The sequence below is a fragment of the Corvus moneduloides genome, chromosome 6 (assembly GCF_009650955.1).
Source record: "Corvus moneduloides isolate bCorMon1 chromosome 6, bCorMon1.pri, whole genome shotgun sequence".
Classification (NCBI taxonomy): Eukaryota; Metazoa; Chordata; class Aves; order Passeriformes; family Corvidae; genus Corvus; species Corvus moneduloides.
Window position 1 is genome coordinate 54,440,468 of NC_045481.1, and position 16,733 is coordinate 54,457,200.

Below are 16,733 nucleotides of genomic sequence, written 5' to 3' on the forward strand. Positions count from 1 at the left end.
TGCAGGTCAGAAGCTCTTTTATATGAAAAGTCAAATTCAGATATGTGTTCTGAACTCCTCAGAAAATGCCTTAAATCTGAAATAGGGTATATCTTGACTTGTGTCAGACTAGATCTAGAACTATGGCAAGAAATACTGCTGAAATCCTCATACATATAATTTGATTATAAGCTTAGTTTTGGGCAGATGTGATGCTAAAAAAAAACAACCCAAAACCTTTTCTATAAGCCCTAGAAGGAGATGTAGTTCTTCTGCACTGATGCTGTCTGAGGTTATTCACAAAAACTCACAAACCTAGGGAAGGATGTCAAGGCCTGCATAAGTTGTGATTTATTTCAGTGCATGTGCACAAGCACCAGAGGTGCAGTAGATAGTGTGCAAAGAGTGTTGTGAGAACATTTTACTTCTAGTTATGTGCATGACTGTGCCGCGCTTTCGGAAGCATCCTTAAAAGCTGCATATGCTGCATGGGAATGCAGAAAGCAGAGTTTTTTTCACTTCCAGTGTTTCCCAGTTTCAGGTGGTAGCTAGGAGTGAACACGAGGTCAGGGAACCCAAACAGTCTTTAAATGGTTCTGATCATATGGCCAGGAGAGCAAAGACTGTGCAAAAAACAGATCCCCAGCCCAGTCTGTCAGAAACCTCTGAAAATCTCGCATCTGCCTGTTCTGCTGCATTTGTACTTTCTGGAGTGCTTGAGCGTCTTCAGCACCTGGAGGAAAAACTGAAACAGGTGACAAGCAAATTCTTTTCCTTTCTGTCTCTTAACTGCCTGTGATATTCTGTGTACTGTTTTTGGTGGCTTTTTCTCTGTTGACTGTAGGTTGTATTAAGACAGTAAGAAGTCTTTCTACAAACCTCTATGCTGTGTTGATGGATGTGGTTTTAACTGAAATCTCTCTCTTTCTTTTCTTGGCTGTCCTTCCCTGGCTGTCACTGCAGAAAAGAGCTCAGACCATAGCAAATAGGGAATTCCATAAAAAGAACATTAAAGAGAAAGCAGCACATCTCGCCTCAATGTTTGGATACATGGAGTTTCCGAAGGTGAATTTTAAGTTTTGCACCTGAAGAACTGCTGAATTGGAAGACGTATAAGAATTCATGAAGGGAAAAAAATTTCAGTGGTTTTGGTTTTAACTTTCCTTTCATTCTGTGTGGATCTGAAAAGTAACGTGGATTCCACTGAAACTAGTAAAAAGCGTTGTTTAAATATTATTGCATAATTTAATTGAGGTAAAACAGTCTGAATCACAAAGCTAATCAGAGTGCTTTGGCTGGAGAGAAGTGTGTTCAAATAAACTGTCTTGTGCTTAAGCACACACTGGTGGCTCACACTTCCTAATCAGTTGGTGAGCAGTGGTACTTGGCGCACTCTAGTTTTTCCTGGATTTCATTATGCTTTCTCCCAGCACTATCTTACTGTGCACTGTGAATATTTCTATTAAAAAATCAGTACAATAATATCATTTACCATGAAGATGCCATGATGATTTCCATGGTTCCTTACTGTGCAGAAGTAGAGAGAGGGGTAGAACTGTGTCATTGTTACCTTCCTGGTTTTTTTGATGCCTGATCGTGAACTTAACCTGTGTTGATGTCACTGTCTCTTGGATAACTCTCCTGTTTCTGCTCTATACAGAATAAGCTACCTACTAAAGGCTTATCCTATTCTCAGCCCCCAACTCCCTCTTGCTCTCCACCTCATCATTCAGCTGTTGCTGCTTCATCATCTGTTGGTTCAGCTTCCTCTGCTGTTTCTTCTCAACAGGTACTCTATTATAAAGAGATTTTTCATGTAAAACCCAAACTTGTACTCAAGCTGCTTGAGAAATGGCTTGGATGGAAGGTGCTGCCAGCAGACCTCTTGTATAGGTTGTAATTCACATTTAAATCAAATGTAACTTTGTTTACTGTTGTTAGTTCTGCATGTTTGTAAGAGAAATGTCGTCATCAGAAATGGCTCAGGTAAAAGCTGAAGAACAATGCAAATAGTTAACATTTTTTTACTTCAATTCTGAACACTCTGCGTTGCTGCTTATTTTAAATGGTCTGCTGTTGGATAATACCACAGGCATGCTGAAGAAAGCTTCACACTATAAAGCAAACAGGATGCTGTGGGGTTGGTTAGTTGTTCTTGGGTGGCATTTGTGTTTCTTTCCTTAAGAATATCTGTCTCGTCTGCAGGGGAAAACCTGCACAATAATGGTTATTTTAACCAGAAGACGTCTTAGAATTGTATGAGCGCTTACCAGTGCAGACATTTTATTGTTGGTTGGTCAATGATTTGTACTTTAAACTTGCTTCTGCATACTAACAGCTAGAATTCAGTTCTTTGTAACAGCAGACCTTATGGAAAGGAAACATGCATATTCTGAATGAAAGAGATGACACTTGAGTCAGAGATACTCAGTTCTTCCTACTTAGGCTGATGTTAATGGGCTGTGTTGAAATGACTGCCTGGCTCTCAATCCCCAGGGAAATGCAATGTACACGGCCCTCCAAGGACACTGCAAACTCAGCAGGTGCCTTGCTGCAGTAATCCCCTAATTCCCTTCAGCTTCCAAATAATTCCTTTGCCTGGATTTACCTCTTACTTTTTATGACCGAAGAGGTAATGCATGTGATGGGTTTTAAGCTAAGTCATGGTTTCCAAAAGACTGGGGGCTGATGCTCATTTGATTTGGAGAGCTATTGTGACTCTGCAAAGAGAATAAAAAAAAAAAAAACCACCCCAAACCCAAGCTATCTGAAAAGCCCTTTAGAATATGAGAACTAGGCTTTTAATCATATGGAAACTCTGTGAGCAGTAATTTCATTGGGATTTTAACATCTTTTCTTGGAAAGCCTTTGTCCTGTGCAATCTTTCTTTTTTTTTTTTTTTTTTTTTGGATATTTTAAAACCTGCATTTTGTTTTAAGTGCTCAGACAGCCTTTATTAGTTTACTGTTGTATTTAAACAACAGTAGACGAATAGTTTGCTGTGACTTGGTTTCACTTAGGCTGAGTTTGCTTCAGTTGAAAAGTGCTCTCTCTAGAGATACTGGCAGAATGCAGCACAGCTGAAGCAAGAAAATCTAGTTCTGTCACCAGCACAGTAAATACATGTTCATCTCACTGGGTAAATATTTGGCTGGTTAAGTAGGACTGCATTTACGCTTTGGCAGATCTACATGCATGAGCATCTTGATGCCTGCATACACAGCTCCATAGGTTGTACAGCTCAGGGCCTCTTGTACACTGTATGTGTTTCATAGGTGTACATATGGTGCATTTTGTGTGGCATTTTGGAGAACTTTTAAACAGCAGGTCTGGTAATGATCAGGTGATCTTTTACTCCTTCTGTGTGGGACAGCTGTGCTAATAGAATCTGTCCATGCCCTTTCATGGTCAAATTGTTGTCCCTGTGTGTTATCCTTATCGATTGCACGCTTTTCAGAATGCGAAAATTTTATCCTACTCTAAAAAACACTGACTAAATGTGCCGTGCTATATAAATAAAAATCCAGAGTATTTCAGATGCAGTGTGCATTTTCAAGTGCTGTGCATGATAATTCAACAATACGTTTGGACCTCTCTGCTGTGAATGTGTACCAGGAATTGCCTGTGTCTGTGTTATCTTGAGGGGGGTTATAGGTTTCAGAATTTGTATTTCTAGTCTCTGTTCTGAGAATTATCACTAGGTAAGACTAGACTTCAGTATCAGAACGTGGTTTGGATTGATAACCCAACAGGAAGAGCTCCTGTGTGTTGCTGTCAGTGTTTCTGCTTTTTCCCCAGCAGAAAACCAGAAGGTAATAGAAGTGTTTTGAGTTCTATAAGGCTTCATGGTATAAGACCTATAAATATCAGCACCCTCCCATGGTTTTAAATAGCTAGTGCTGTCATTTTAATTTCAGGTGAGTTCTGAGGTTGTTACCAGACATGATGATCCGTTGCACCTGTTAAGTTTTCATTGGAACAGTATTAGTTTTGGTGACACAGTTATTGAAAAGGGTGGCTATGAAATCATACTGTCTAATTACAGACACTTGCTATTAAGTGTAAGTCCTGAAAGGAGCACTTGAAAAGAAGACTGTGGGACTGTATTGTTTCTTTCAGGCCATGCAGTCATTACAACTTATTAAGAATTGCCTTTTATGTGCAATATGCCAGTAATAATCAAAAGTACCTTCTAGCTTCAATCAGCTGTCAAAATTCACATAGCTAGAATTGTGACTCAGCCTATGTTCGATTACAGGCTGGGCTTTGGTTATTCCTGTTTTTGCTTGAGGTTGGATTGACCTTCATAAAACTCTGTTCATCTGAGCTTTGCATGAGTGAATCCACACAGTGTGTCGTAAGAACTGAGAAGTTCCTGCAATCAGTGTGCTCCCTGCAGAGTTTGGACCAACTACTTTCCTTCAGTGACGTGACTCTTAATTACCAGCAGTAAGCAGGGCTTGGGTGTTTCCTACACACAGTAACTTATTACTCAAATGTTGTTTATCTCAGAGGGAAAATAGACGTAGCAGGTTGTACCAAAAGTAAATAAATCACCCTCAAAGCAAAATAAGACCAGGAAAATCATTAAGGATATGAAAGAACAAAGGGAAAGCATTGTATGCTTTTGGAGACAGAGAGCATGTTTCCTTTGTTTTATGAGAATGCTACTGAGGTTTACTTGGCTGGCTGTGCAGTTCTGAATAATAGCACAAGGAAATACAGAATAGCCACCCTGATCAACCTGCTGAAAAGCAGCGTGCCACTGACAGGTCAGCAGTCTGAGTAAATCGCCAACACCTGGGATTTTTAAGTGTTTTCTGGTTGTTCTCTGAAATTTGCCATGTAAGGTAACTCTTTAAGATTCCTGTTCATAAAGGCTTTAAAGCTGCTGGCACAAACCTGCCTGAACTGTGAGCAGTGGCCTGTTCCATGCAGACAGTGACCTCAGCATGGCAAAGCTGTGTGTGTGACTTCACGTACAGCAGTAGCCTCAGGGGCTGTAAGGACATTCTCTGCATGTCTCTGAGGGTGCCAGCTGCCCTTGGGGCTGCCCTGGTGGAGCCTCATCCTGCCCTGATATTTCTTGTTGGTGATTGAGTGGCACTTGAACAGGACACAACAGAATAGTTCTGTTGGAGGGGATGTACAACGAGCATCTCTTGACCAGTTCAGGGCTGACCAAAAGTTAAAGCATGGTTTTGAGGGCATTGACACTAAATTAAATTGAAATCCCATTTGCTTTTACTTGGAATGTGAATTCACATTCATTACAGGAACATTTCCTTTTAATAACATTTTTGAAGTATGTATAAACATGCAATTTTCTTGTTTTGACTGCTTTAATGTTGACATAGATTGTTCCAATGGGTGGAGAACAGCAATCAGGCAACCTGATTAATTTCAAGGTGTAGTTTGGGCTCAAGGATACTTTTCCTGAAATTCAGCTGCTTGCACTTTATGCACAGCCTTGTTATTTAACTGACTGCTCCAGCATTTATCTAGTTCAAGGAAAACTTTCTGCTTCACCTGACTTTGAACACTTTCTTTTACCTTGGAGCTTGTGGACAAGAACTTGTACGTGGCCTAGAGATTGCTCAGCATATTCAGAGGTGCAGAATTTGGGGAGGAAAATTTTTTTGTTCCATGTTCTTAAACAAATGAAAGGAATGTAGTTGTCCTGTAGCAGCAAGTAGCACTTCTTGTATTGGTTTATAATTTGGTGTACCACTTAGGACAGCATTGTGGTATGTAATTAGCATTTTCCTTTGCAGTGGTTACCCACAAGTTGTCCAGATATTGAATAATATTTTAAAGTCTTTTTATGTTAAACAAAACCAAACAGTACAGAAACTTGTTCCTTAAAAGGCCTTTGTATTCTTAACATGTATATTTTGTACCTGCCTGGATATCAAGTTAATTATGAGATAATTCCCAAAAGATAAAGGGAGCAGTAAAGGGTTGGACATGTTCCCTTGAATTTTTTTTATCCATATTAATTTTTGAAAACCCACCCACAGTGCATTATAGGTGTTTTTAAACTTGATAGAAAATGCTTTAAAATAGTTTTAAAGTACTGAAAATACCGTTGCATTTATATTTTTCTCCCTTCTTCATGGTAACTTTCTGGTATTTTAAAACCTTTCAATTAGCAGGACTTGGTGTGGTGGCAGTAGAGAAATCATTTCACTGAGAAGAGGGGGACTTCCTTAAGATTTGGGCTCTGTGAGAGGCAAATGGAGTGTAAGATATGATATCATGTATTTATCCTCCCGGGAAAAGCAATGCCCTGGCTTCAGAAGCAGAGTACCAGATCCCTGGCCAGACCAGGATGACCCTGGCTGCATTTGCTACCAGAGGGGTTGTGGGATCTTACATTGACTAGAAAGCAAAAATCTAAATCACTACAGGAAATTTGATTTAGGGTAGAAAATATTTCTGTAAATCTGTGAAGTGTTTACTGTCTTTTTTTCAGGACCAGAGTTACCTACCTACCTGCTACCACTCGCACACTCCTGCACACACATCCTTCCCCTTTTCCAGTGCCCAGGCACGTGTTCTGGCAGGGAAGAATGGGTCATGCTGATGACTATCAGTCTGTCTACTGTGCTTTTGGAGCCACAGCCTAAGCAACTGCTGTGTCTTTGCAGGCCAGATTGATAAATTTGGTTAAAAACAGCCTAACTTTCATGGCTGCAGCAGTGTGATGAAGCTGGTTAAAGGAGATGTTTCCCTCTCGTGAGTGTAGTTTCTTCAGTTTTCCCTGGAATTACAATGAGTCACTGGGGAGAGGGCGAATGGTTGCCCTGTGAGCATCAACAAAACATTTCTGTGTGGGACTTGGCTTGCACATTTTCCTAGAATGTTCCCTGAAATGTCACAGTTTGTGGAGTGTTAATGTGGAGCTCAATCCCACTCCTGTTCTGAAATGTAATAACCAAGTCCCAGAGAAGCTGAAGTGAACAATAGGGTTTTTTTAATGTCAGAATGTCCAGCTCAGATAGCCAGGCAGTAGCTCCCAGCTCAGCCTTTCATGAACATAGCAGGAGGCCTTGAGGAGAAGCATTTGCTCCCATCAGGAATTTCTCCATCAGCCTCAGGGAAAAGTATGTGGGCTGCACAGAAGCTTTCTGTGGCCCCACCTGGACCATGCTGGTCACGCATGAACGTGCTTGTGCTCTGTTGGACCTGCCTTCTGCTCTTTCTCCTGCCTCCCTTTATCGACGTTTGCACGTGTCCAAATCATTCTTGTCCTTTTTTGTCTTTAAATTCTCTTTCAAGGGTAACTAAAGCTCTTCCTTCTATTCTTCATCTTCTCCCCTTTCCTGGTTAGACGACTGTAGGAAAGGTCTCATGTGTAATTGGAGCTGTGGCTGAAGTTCTTGTAAATCTGTATGTGAATGATCACAGGCCCAAGCCACAGCTTGAACTGGTAAGACTAAACCCACAAAGAAACAGTAACTTCACTTAAGAGTGGTGTTCCCAGAATGCCATCCTTGCTTAAGACCCCAGTTGTGGAGCACTTGAAGCCTTATGAAGGGTCTTAGTCTAACACTTACTAAAGAGTCAAGTGCGCATTGGCACAATGTGCTGATGGAAATGTTGCTCACCACATCTTCTATTCATATTTTTATTACTTGACTGTGTGAATTAAAACTTCAGGAGGCTTTTATTAAATGTAATTACTGTAGAATTAGTAACAGAAGACAATTATTACTCAGGGTGGCTTCTAAAGAAAGTTTTGTGCATGCTTATGCAGTTATTTTTAACACAAAAGTGCTGAATCACCGTGCCTCCTTTTGAAGAGGGCTGTTTCTCAACTCTGACACTGTTCTGTGTTGAATTCAGAAGCGGTCTCTGGACAGAGCTGCAGGTTCTTGCCCCATTCCTGACTCTCCATCTGCTGCCTCCACTGCTCAGAGCTGTCAGGTATTGGGAAGCTAAGTAAGGTGTTGTGTTGTGGTGATGACACTTTACTTACCAGCCAGCACTAAACTCAGTTGTTTCAGCTTCGTTGTAACTATCTGATCTATTAACACCTTGTTTTTAAGAACACATCTGTGTGGTTTTCCATTTGCATGGTTGGTTGGTTGGAAAGATTGATGCTCTAAAATGATCCATCAGAGCAAAACGGACTGCTAATGGCAGATCTGGAATAGGACTCTCAACTTTTAAGCCCAGGACAACGTGGCAATGACAATTGTGAGTTCTACTTAACATTAAAAATGATTCCAAGGCCACCTTCTGCTCGCAAATGAAAGATGAGTTGTGTGGACTCTGTGCTGCTGTTTGAATGTGCCTTGGACTTTTCCTCCTGAATCCCACGTGTGGTACCTCTCCTGTGGCAGCAGGGATGGTGGAAGGGGAGGGAGGTGGTGGTGGATGTGGCTGACACAGCATGCTCACCTGTACCAACCATAATGCAGTAATGCAAAGTAACATCCTCATACCTGCCTCTGATAAGAAAAGGGAAGTCCAGTGGCATCTAATCAATTCCTAGTTCACTTTTCTGTACCCTTTGCATGTATATCTAAGAGGGGATGAGGTTTGTGACAATTAAAGAACGTTAATTGCCAGCCTAATTTCAACAAACTTTCAGAATAGTTTCACGTTGTTAATATGGATTATATTTTGAATGTGTTAAAAGTGTTCTGAATGTCTGTGGTAGGAAACAAACTGATTTTTAAAGCTAACCGAGCCCCAGCTTGGGCTGTAGTTTCAGGAGGAGCACGGCTGAGAGGGGAGGCACATCTGTGGCAATGGGAAGGGTGCTTCAGACAGCAGCGTTGAAGACTGTCTGCTTTTCCTCCTGGACCTTAAAGCACAAGCCTGCATTTTCCTCCAGAGTGTGTCTGAACTGAGTCTTCAGGGCATCTGTTTGCTTGGCTCCAGATGCAAATCTGTTTGAGGCTGGTGAAGTGTGCCTTCACCTCCTGAGAGAGACACGAGTCCCTGACCCAGGGCGGTGCAGGGTGACGAGGGAGCACTTGGGGATGGTGCTGCTCTTGGACCTGAGTAACTAAAATGCTGGTGAACTCCCAGAGGGAACCTGGATGCAAGGCCAGCATGAAAGTCACCCCTTTAAAGTCCTCGTGATGTCAGATTTATTAATTGCTGCATAAACCTACAGAATTGCAATAACAAGTAATAAAAAAAGCTGCCTGATGCTTACTGTAATTGTGCTTGGAGGGTGCCGTGCGACGCTTCAAGCAGCTAAAGCAGCTGCCCCCTTCATCAGGATTTATATCTGGGTGTGGGGCCACAGCCTTATGTTCTCTTTTTATCTTTTAACAGGGTTCTCTGCGAAAAGAGTTCCCCATGTCTATCGGGGGGAGTGACATTTGTTATTTCTGCAAGAAGCGGGTCTATGTCATGGAGAGGCTGAGTGCAGAAGGCCACTTCTTTCACAGGGAGTGCTTCAAGTGTGAAATATGTTCTACAACACTCCGCCTAGGAATTTATGCCTTTGATGTTGAAGAAGGTAATGTAGGAGCTATTTAAGAGTATTTTGAAATGTCTAAGTATTGGTGCTTTTAGTGGAACTGGGGAAAAAATCTGGCCCAGTAGCACGGTCAGGAGGAGGTCTGCCAAGTGTGGTGTTTGTGTCCGTGCTGATCTTTTGAGTCCTTGTACTTGCAGTCCTAGTCTTTCAAAAGAGCTGAGTTATGACAGGCCTGAGCTTTAAATGAAGAAATCCTCAGTGGGAAATAAGTGGAGTGACCAAAATGCACTTTGTCCAATCACAGGTCAAAGTAAGGGGAGGCAGAGGGAGTGAGGTTTCTCTAATAGTACAGAGTTATTCTTATCTCTCATTTAAAACTGGCCATTAAATAATGTGATCTATAAGAACAAGCCATAGTAATGGCAGATTTACATGGATGCAGGGAATATAGGTTATTTCTTTTAAGATGTTATGGTCAGGAGTTGAGAGCAGTAGGACTGGCCAAGCACAGTGTAATTTATTCCAGGCTCCAGCCTGCTGTAGAACAGGAGGTTCAGATCTTGGGTGCTCCATCCCATCTAGAGCCTTCTTTTTTTCTTTTTTTTTTTTTTTAGTTTGGAATGGAATTATCAAACCGAATTAAAATTCCTTTGCCCCTTCCAAATTATTTGAGTAGATCCGCTTATTAACCTGATGTCCCTCTGCAAAAGGATTAAAGATTCAAGGTCAAAGTGGTTCTTTTTTGGTCTGGAGAATCTGCAAAGTCATCTTTTTGAGCTGATTATTTGACTTTTTTTTTTCTGCTTGATGTCTTGTTTTGGTTTGTGACTTTGTATTTATGGGATGTTGTTTTTTTGCTGTTTATTAATGTTATACCTGAGAGGTAGATAAATGACCTTGTGTTATTGAACTAATGTGCAAATCTGTAAAAGAAACCTATTCAGAGCTGTTTAGCAGTGTCAGTGCCAGGTTTCCCATTCCTTTTGCTGCCAACTGTTCATTATCCTGGCTTCATTTTTTTTAGAGATGCAACAGTGATTTTTTCCATATATGTATAGATAACATGTCCTATAACTGATGTTTCCCTCTTGTAGGTAAATTTTACTGTAAACCTCACTTTACACACTGCAAAATCAGTACGAAACACAGAAAGAGAAGAGCAACAATACAGGTCCATGGAAAGGTATGGATTGATTATATTGCTAATGCACTGTTGAGGCAGCTTTATATCTGGAGCAGGGTGCACTACTTACATGTCTGTGTGGATGTTTTCTGCCTAATGTGCAGTAAAACCAGTGCTAAAATACAAACCTCCTGGTTCTGTGAGTTTGGGGTGTTTATAATCTGGTTCTCAACGGAATTTAGCTTTTCCTATGCAAAGTAAAGTTGAACTTAAGAGCAACTGGAAATGAAAATGTATATAAAGACATGAAGACAGTAGCAGAAACTGGACTTACATACTTTAAAAGCATATTTAACACTTTTTATTTTTTAATGCTCTTTATAAGGAGGCGATAGAAGCATGGAAGAAAGTGGAAGCCAAACCCACAGAGATCACCACAGAAAGCACTTTGTCCACTGCTAGCAGTCCAGAGGCCAGGTCCCCAGGTATCCTGACTTCCTTCTTTAGGGGCACGCTAAGCTGGCCCCTGCGGGTGACAAGGGATCTGCTTGACATTCCCAGACGCCTGTCTAACTGGATGCATGGTTTCCTGCACGCTACCCACCTCCATTTCAGGGACAATGCATATAACTATACCTACCTGTACGAACTCCTGAGCCTTGGTGTGCCACTCCTCTGTGCTCTCCTAGAGGTACTCACTCACATGTACCGGGAAGCAGAGCTATCACTTGAAAATGTGCTTGAAGGGGTGAAAAGATTCTGTAGGGTTTGAATCCTTCTACGTGTCCTGCTCAGTTGTGCCTTTCAGATTTTCAAAAAATTAATTTCAAAATTAATTATTTTCTTGAGGGTTTTTTTTTTGGTTTGGAGGGATTTGTTTTTGCTTTTCATGCAATTTCATGCATGACTTCATTGAACGGTGGATCCCTTCTGATGGAAATGAGGTACAATCGAAATTTACAACATAAAATGTACTGTATGTTAGAGCATGAAGGACAGTGTCCAGACACATTTCCAGAACATGGAGACAGATGAAGGATGTTTTGTAGATTATTTTCCCCCCTGTTTTATTCTGTGATCAGGCCATTGGGGAAGATGGTACGTTTTGAAACCATTTTTCTCCCTGCCTCCTGTCCCCAGCTTTTTTTTTCTTTTTTCAGTTAGACCAAGAAAGAATAAATGTTCTTTCAGGGAGTATTTCTGACAAATGACTGGGTTTTGAAACCTGAGTATGGCGCGCAGCTTTTTTTTTTTTCCTTGCTTTCCTCTGGGTTATGAGGTTTATAACATGCATGAATATGTTTTTTAAAAAATCATGTACATAATTCACATTGCTCCTAGTCCTCCCTTTTGCATTGCTTTACATGTGATTGATATCTTTTGTTAATAGTGGGTGTTACCTGTTCCACTAATTTATTTAAGGTTTTTGAATAAATTTGAAGAGCAAATGTTAGCTGAGTGAAGGCTTGATTGAAATTTTAAGTCAAAGGAACTGGTAGAAAGAGGTGGACCAGACACTCTTCAAGTCAAGACTTCCTTGGCTTATACAAGGAATACCAATTTATGGAGCACTCCTCTGTATCTGAAGTTTCTCCTGTTGTGCCTCTGTGCAGGCACTTCCCCCCGTGTCTTTTGGAATTTTTTAAAGAGACAAGTTTAGAACAAACATCAAAAGCCTATAAATGTATTCTTAGGAGATAACTTCTTACTTGGGTAATTCATTTCAATGTTAGTGGCAGAAAGGTGAAATTCTGTTATCTGGAGCAGCAGATAAGTAGATTCTTTCAGATGTCCCTCAACGAGGTCTACCTTAATCAGGTGGTCTGCCTTAATCTGTTAAACAGCAAGGACACAGTGACATCCCAATTCTGATTACTTTCAGGCTAGTTAGCCAGGGAGGTAAGCATGCTCACTGCCTTTCAAGTATTATATACATTCAGAAGTTTACCAGGAACTGGGTAAATACTTAAACATGGCAATATGTGTAGCTTAAAATGAAAAGCACCTGTAGCATTTATTTGTAGCCAAAAGAATGTGGCATGAGCAATAGGAAATACTGTTGCATTCAGTTAGTACCAAAATTGAGGATCACCATCCAGTGGTCCCAAATGACTGTGCTGCTTATGGGCTGGCAGGTCGTGGGGTTTGGTTTTTTGTTTTGTTTTGTTTTAATATAGTGTGGGAAAAGACGATTTGAATTGTTTTGCCTCTTAGGTATTAAAAGGAAATGTGTCTGCTGTTTAAAATAAATGACTAACTGGATCTTTCTTCTAGATAGTTTGACTTTCTTTAAACGATGAGGATGAGCTTTTCACATTTTAGAGTGGTTATGTATTTTGGAGAAAAACATTGTTCATTTTATGCACAGAACTTGAAAAAGTGCTTGAAGAAAATTGTTTGATATAAGGTAGCATTCCTTTGACATAAATTGCCATTAATGCTCAAACATGTATTTCAGCCAAACTTTACATTGACTGGACGCACCAATAATTACAGTAACATGGTGGGCATCTATATATATCTAAGGTATCTGTACCTTTCTTAAAGCATGTAAAAAATCCGACTTTGAAACACTATTATTTTTAATTACTTGTTAATGATAGTAACTGTTTCACCCTAAAAAAGAGACAATCTGCAGTGCAATTTGCCATGTTACTCCTGCAACACAGCAAACTGCTGAGTGGTAAAGTTTTTAAATTTGGGCTGCCATCAGTTTTGATTTCAGTTTGTCAGTAGGAGAGTGTTTAGGAATGCTTTTTCCTACAGTTTTCTCCTGCTGTTTACTACAGCAGAGTGAGCATGATGGTAAACTTAGAGAAAATGGTGATGTAGTAAGAAACTTGGAAATCTCAGGCCAATGAACTTAAAGCAAATGAATCTTACTAGTAGAAAGTGTAAAGATAAGTTTTTTAAAAAAACCTTTAAAATCCGATATTGGTTTTATATGTATTTATATAATGGGGCATAAAATCCCTACATTTCCACAACAGAATTCAGGAACTTGCATAGTGACAATGTTTTCCTGAGGAATCTTAATTACCATGCGTATTCCACTGGGATTTTGCTGGTGATTCTGTTGGGAGGGTTATTTCATTGGTATCACTCCAACTAGTTGATTTTTTCACTTCTTCATCTTACTGTTCTGCTAGTAACATTCATACCTACTTGTCCTCATTGATAATTGAGTGACGAAAAATGCAGTTTCATTTTGGCCAGTTCTTCTTTGTACCTATGTAATCTTCCTGATGCTTTCCTACATAACCAAGTGAAGTTCTGTGTTTTCTTCCCTGCTGTCTTCTCTGCAATCTCCCTCATTGCTTTTAGTCCAATTCAACATTCCGGTGCTGCACCCGCTCACTGGCTGAAGCCTTTCTGCTCTCAGGTGACTTTTTTTTTTCCAGATCCAAAATTACATGACTAACCCTGTTGTTTGACAGCATTTCATTGTGTGTTTTGGGGTTGTTTTTTAACTGTTGGAGCAATCTGTGTGTCTGGTATATTAATGGAGCTTTGGCATGATGATTTAACCTGTTGCTGAGTCCACAGTTCTAGAAAACGTGTCGTCTGTGCTCTTTGTAGGGAATGTTTTTCTCTCTGTGTCTGTGCATGTGCGCTTCCCTGTGCCTTTAAGGTAAGTTAGGCAAGTAAAGGGTTTCTTGAAAGAACTTACAAAGCCTTATTTCTTTCAAAGGACTGAAGGAAAGATTTAAAAGAAGGTCAGGGTGTGATTACCCAGCTGATTCTCCTGGTTAACATGAGCGCCTATTTCCATCAAACTCAAACACAAAATGAGCAAGCAGTGTCTGAGCACTTCCCTGCTTTCCTACTGGAAAAGTATGGTATAAAAAGGTTCTGTAGAAAAAGTAGCCAAAACGATGCAAATTCTAGTCTGCCACCCCAAGTGACATCGTAGACAGGCCTAAAAAGTGCATGTGGTTCTCAGGCTGAAATATCAGCATGCCAGGTTTCTGTAAGCAGAGTGTTTTGGTTTGAGTGGTTTCATTAACTAGGCCTCATTTGGCACTCTGATGTCTGGGGTTGTCTTGGCCACCCCTCCTCCAGGACCAACTTCCACCATTATTTTGTATGTATTTTTAACATAAGTTCCAGTTTGCATAGTCACAGGGTGACAGTGTAGAAGGGGAAATGAATCCCAGGAAGAACCAAGGGCTCAAGCTGACCAGCAAGTGCACTGAGGGTCTGGCTGACGTTGTCATAACCCAGCTGTCCCTGCCAAGGATCCCTTTCAAAGGGAAGGGCCTTTGGGAATTGATCTTAGGAGCAGTTTTAGGAGGGGCCAAACATCCTCTGCCATTTGCCCCATTTCACACACCTCAGCAGGGAATGTGGAAGGGCAGCAGGGTCAGAGCCCTGTGCTCCTTATGTTGCTGGTCTGTATGTTCACATGACTCAGCCAAGAATATTTATTTATGTGGGTATCCTAAAATGACTTGATGGCTTTGAAAGTCCCCACACTGTGCCCACACAAAATCTCTCTGTATTTTAAATGTCACTTCCTGCACAAATGGCTGGGATGTGACTCCCTGTGTATTTCAGGGCTGCAGTGTGTTGCTAGAAAGCTCTGCATGCTTTAATATGAAGATCATGACATAAAGGTCTGCCATTTCAAACCACTTCCTATTGCTGTGTTTTTTACTCTCTGTTGCAGAGTCTTCCTTGCTCTCCTGCCCAGTGAGGATTCTGTCCTTCTCCTCCTAAATCTTCTGTCTTCATTTTACTTTATAATCTTAACTGAATATTTTTATTAAATAGTTTTTAACTCTGTATTTGAATTTTCACATGGAAATTCTGTATTTTGCACACGGTGAACATTGTTTTAGCTTTATTTATGATATCTGCTGTAAACAAAAATAAATGTAGTTCTTTATAAGTCTCCTTGTTTCATCTCTTCCTTTTATAAAAATTTCCTGGGTACAGAGACTTAGCAGTGACTTCATGCTGGTTTTGCACATTCCTCTTGTGGTGGATGCTGTGGTGTTGTCCTGCTTGTGGCCTGAGCCCAAGGCCCGAGAGTTTCACTCTGGTGGTGTAATTGCATGTGTGTCCCTTTTGGAAGGGTACACATCAAGGTCCCTGACTAGTTATCCCATCGCTGCAGATCCAAGGTGCCTGGTGTTGGGATTTACCCTTCCTGGGAACGATGAGCTGGTGTTGGTGGGCACGGGGGTTGCTTGTATTGCATACACAAACAGCACTTGTCCTCTTCTCTTTGGCCTCAGCTACCTTTCCTTATGCTATTATTTTACGTATTAACATATGTCATAAAGGTAATAAGTTAATGTGTTTAGATTTTATGTTGTGTTCAGGAAAAGCAGGTAGTAATCCAGGATAAATCTTTGCCTTTGCTACTTGCTCTGGAGTGCTATTCCCAGTATCTTCTGGAAGCTGCAGCTCGTGGTGACCTATTTCCTGTTAACAGATACTTTGCTTTATTTAATTTTTTTTTTTTAATTTTAATTTTTGTATTTTAAGCTGGTGGTGGAATTCTTTTTAAACAGCAGGTTCTCCAAAAGAGCTTTCCTAGGTCTTCCTCCCCTTCATTTTCTTTCTTTTGCTTCCTCTGCAATTCTCTTCCCTTGCATTTTAAGAAAAAAACAAGTCTCAGTAAGAATAGTCCCAAGAGCTTAATGGAAAGATTGTGTGATTTTTTTTTTTTTAATGAATTAAAACTAAGCCTCACTGGGGTTGTTTGAATGACAGAAATGAATTTTTTTAAATTGTTGCTTAAGACAACATTGCCAGAGAAGAACAAATGTTCTCAGTGAACTATTCCATCTTCCCTGCCAAAGGAAAAGCCACCATGCATAGTAAAAAGTTTGCTGTCCAAGGGGGAGATGATACCCATAATGAAAACACAGGGCAACAAATGCCACTGAGGACAATACCTGGCACTTCTGTAATTGTAATGGACGAAGCAATTCGGGTAAAACTGAATTTACTCTTTGCACAATTTACAGTTTTAGGCAGAGGCAGTGGCAGGGAAACATCAGAAGAGTTTTTGCCTGCAGAAGGTGATGATTTGTTTGGCACTGGAGCGTTGAGAGGCATCAGACAGATGTTCATGCTGTTCTCATGAAGTTTTACTTATTCCTGCTAAAATACCAGTACAATGACTTGGAATTGGAGTAATGTTAGAGTCTGGATTTATTTCTCATAGAGATGCAGAAG

General features: G+C 40.6%; 1 protein-coding gene across 6 annotated transcripts in view; it reads left to right on the plus strand.

Moving 5' to 3' along the window:
• The window catches only part of MICAL2 (microtubule associated monooxygenase, calponin and LIM domain containing 2), a 118,057-nt gene that overhangs the window by 60,027 nt on the left and 41,297 nt on the right, over positions 1–16,733 (plus strand). Inside the window, exons 18-27 of one of the 6 annotated variants that reach the window (XM_032111137.1) lie at positions 515–733; positions 943–1,044; positions 1,640–1,768; positions 7,313–7,411; positions 7,828–7,908; positions 9,274–9,460; positions 10,516–10,604; positions 10,930–11,029; positions 13,869–13,926; positions 15,214–15,435. In XM_032111137.1, the coding sequence (XP_031967028.1) occupies positions 515–733; positions 943–1,044; positions 1,640–1,768; positions 7,313–7,411; positions 7,828–7,908; positions 9,274–9,460; positions 10,516–10,604; positions 10,930–11,029; positions 13,869–13,909 (1,047 nt within the window). In that variant the 3' untranslated portion in view covers positions 13,910–13,926; positions 15,214–15,435. Of the gene's footprint in view, positions 1–514; positions 734–942; positions 1,045–1,639; positions 1,769–7,312; positions 7,412–7,827; positions 7,909–9,273; positions 9,461–10,515; positions 10,605–10,929; positions 15,436–16,733 lie in introns of those variants that run through there. The other 5 variants (XR_004240640.1, XM_032111135.1, XM_032111132.1 and 2 more) reach the window with 5 other exon arrangements.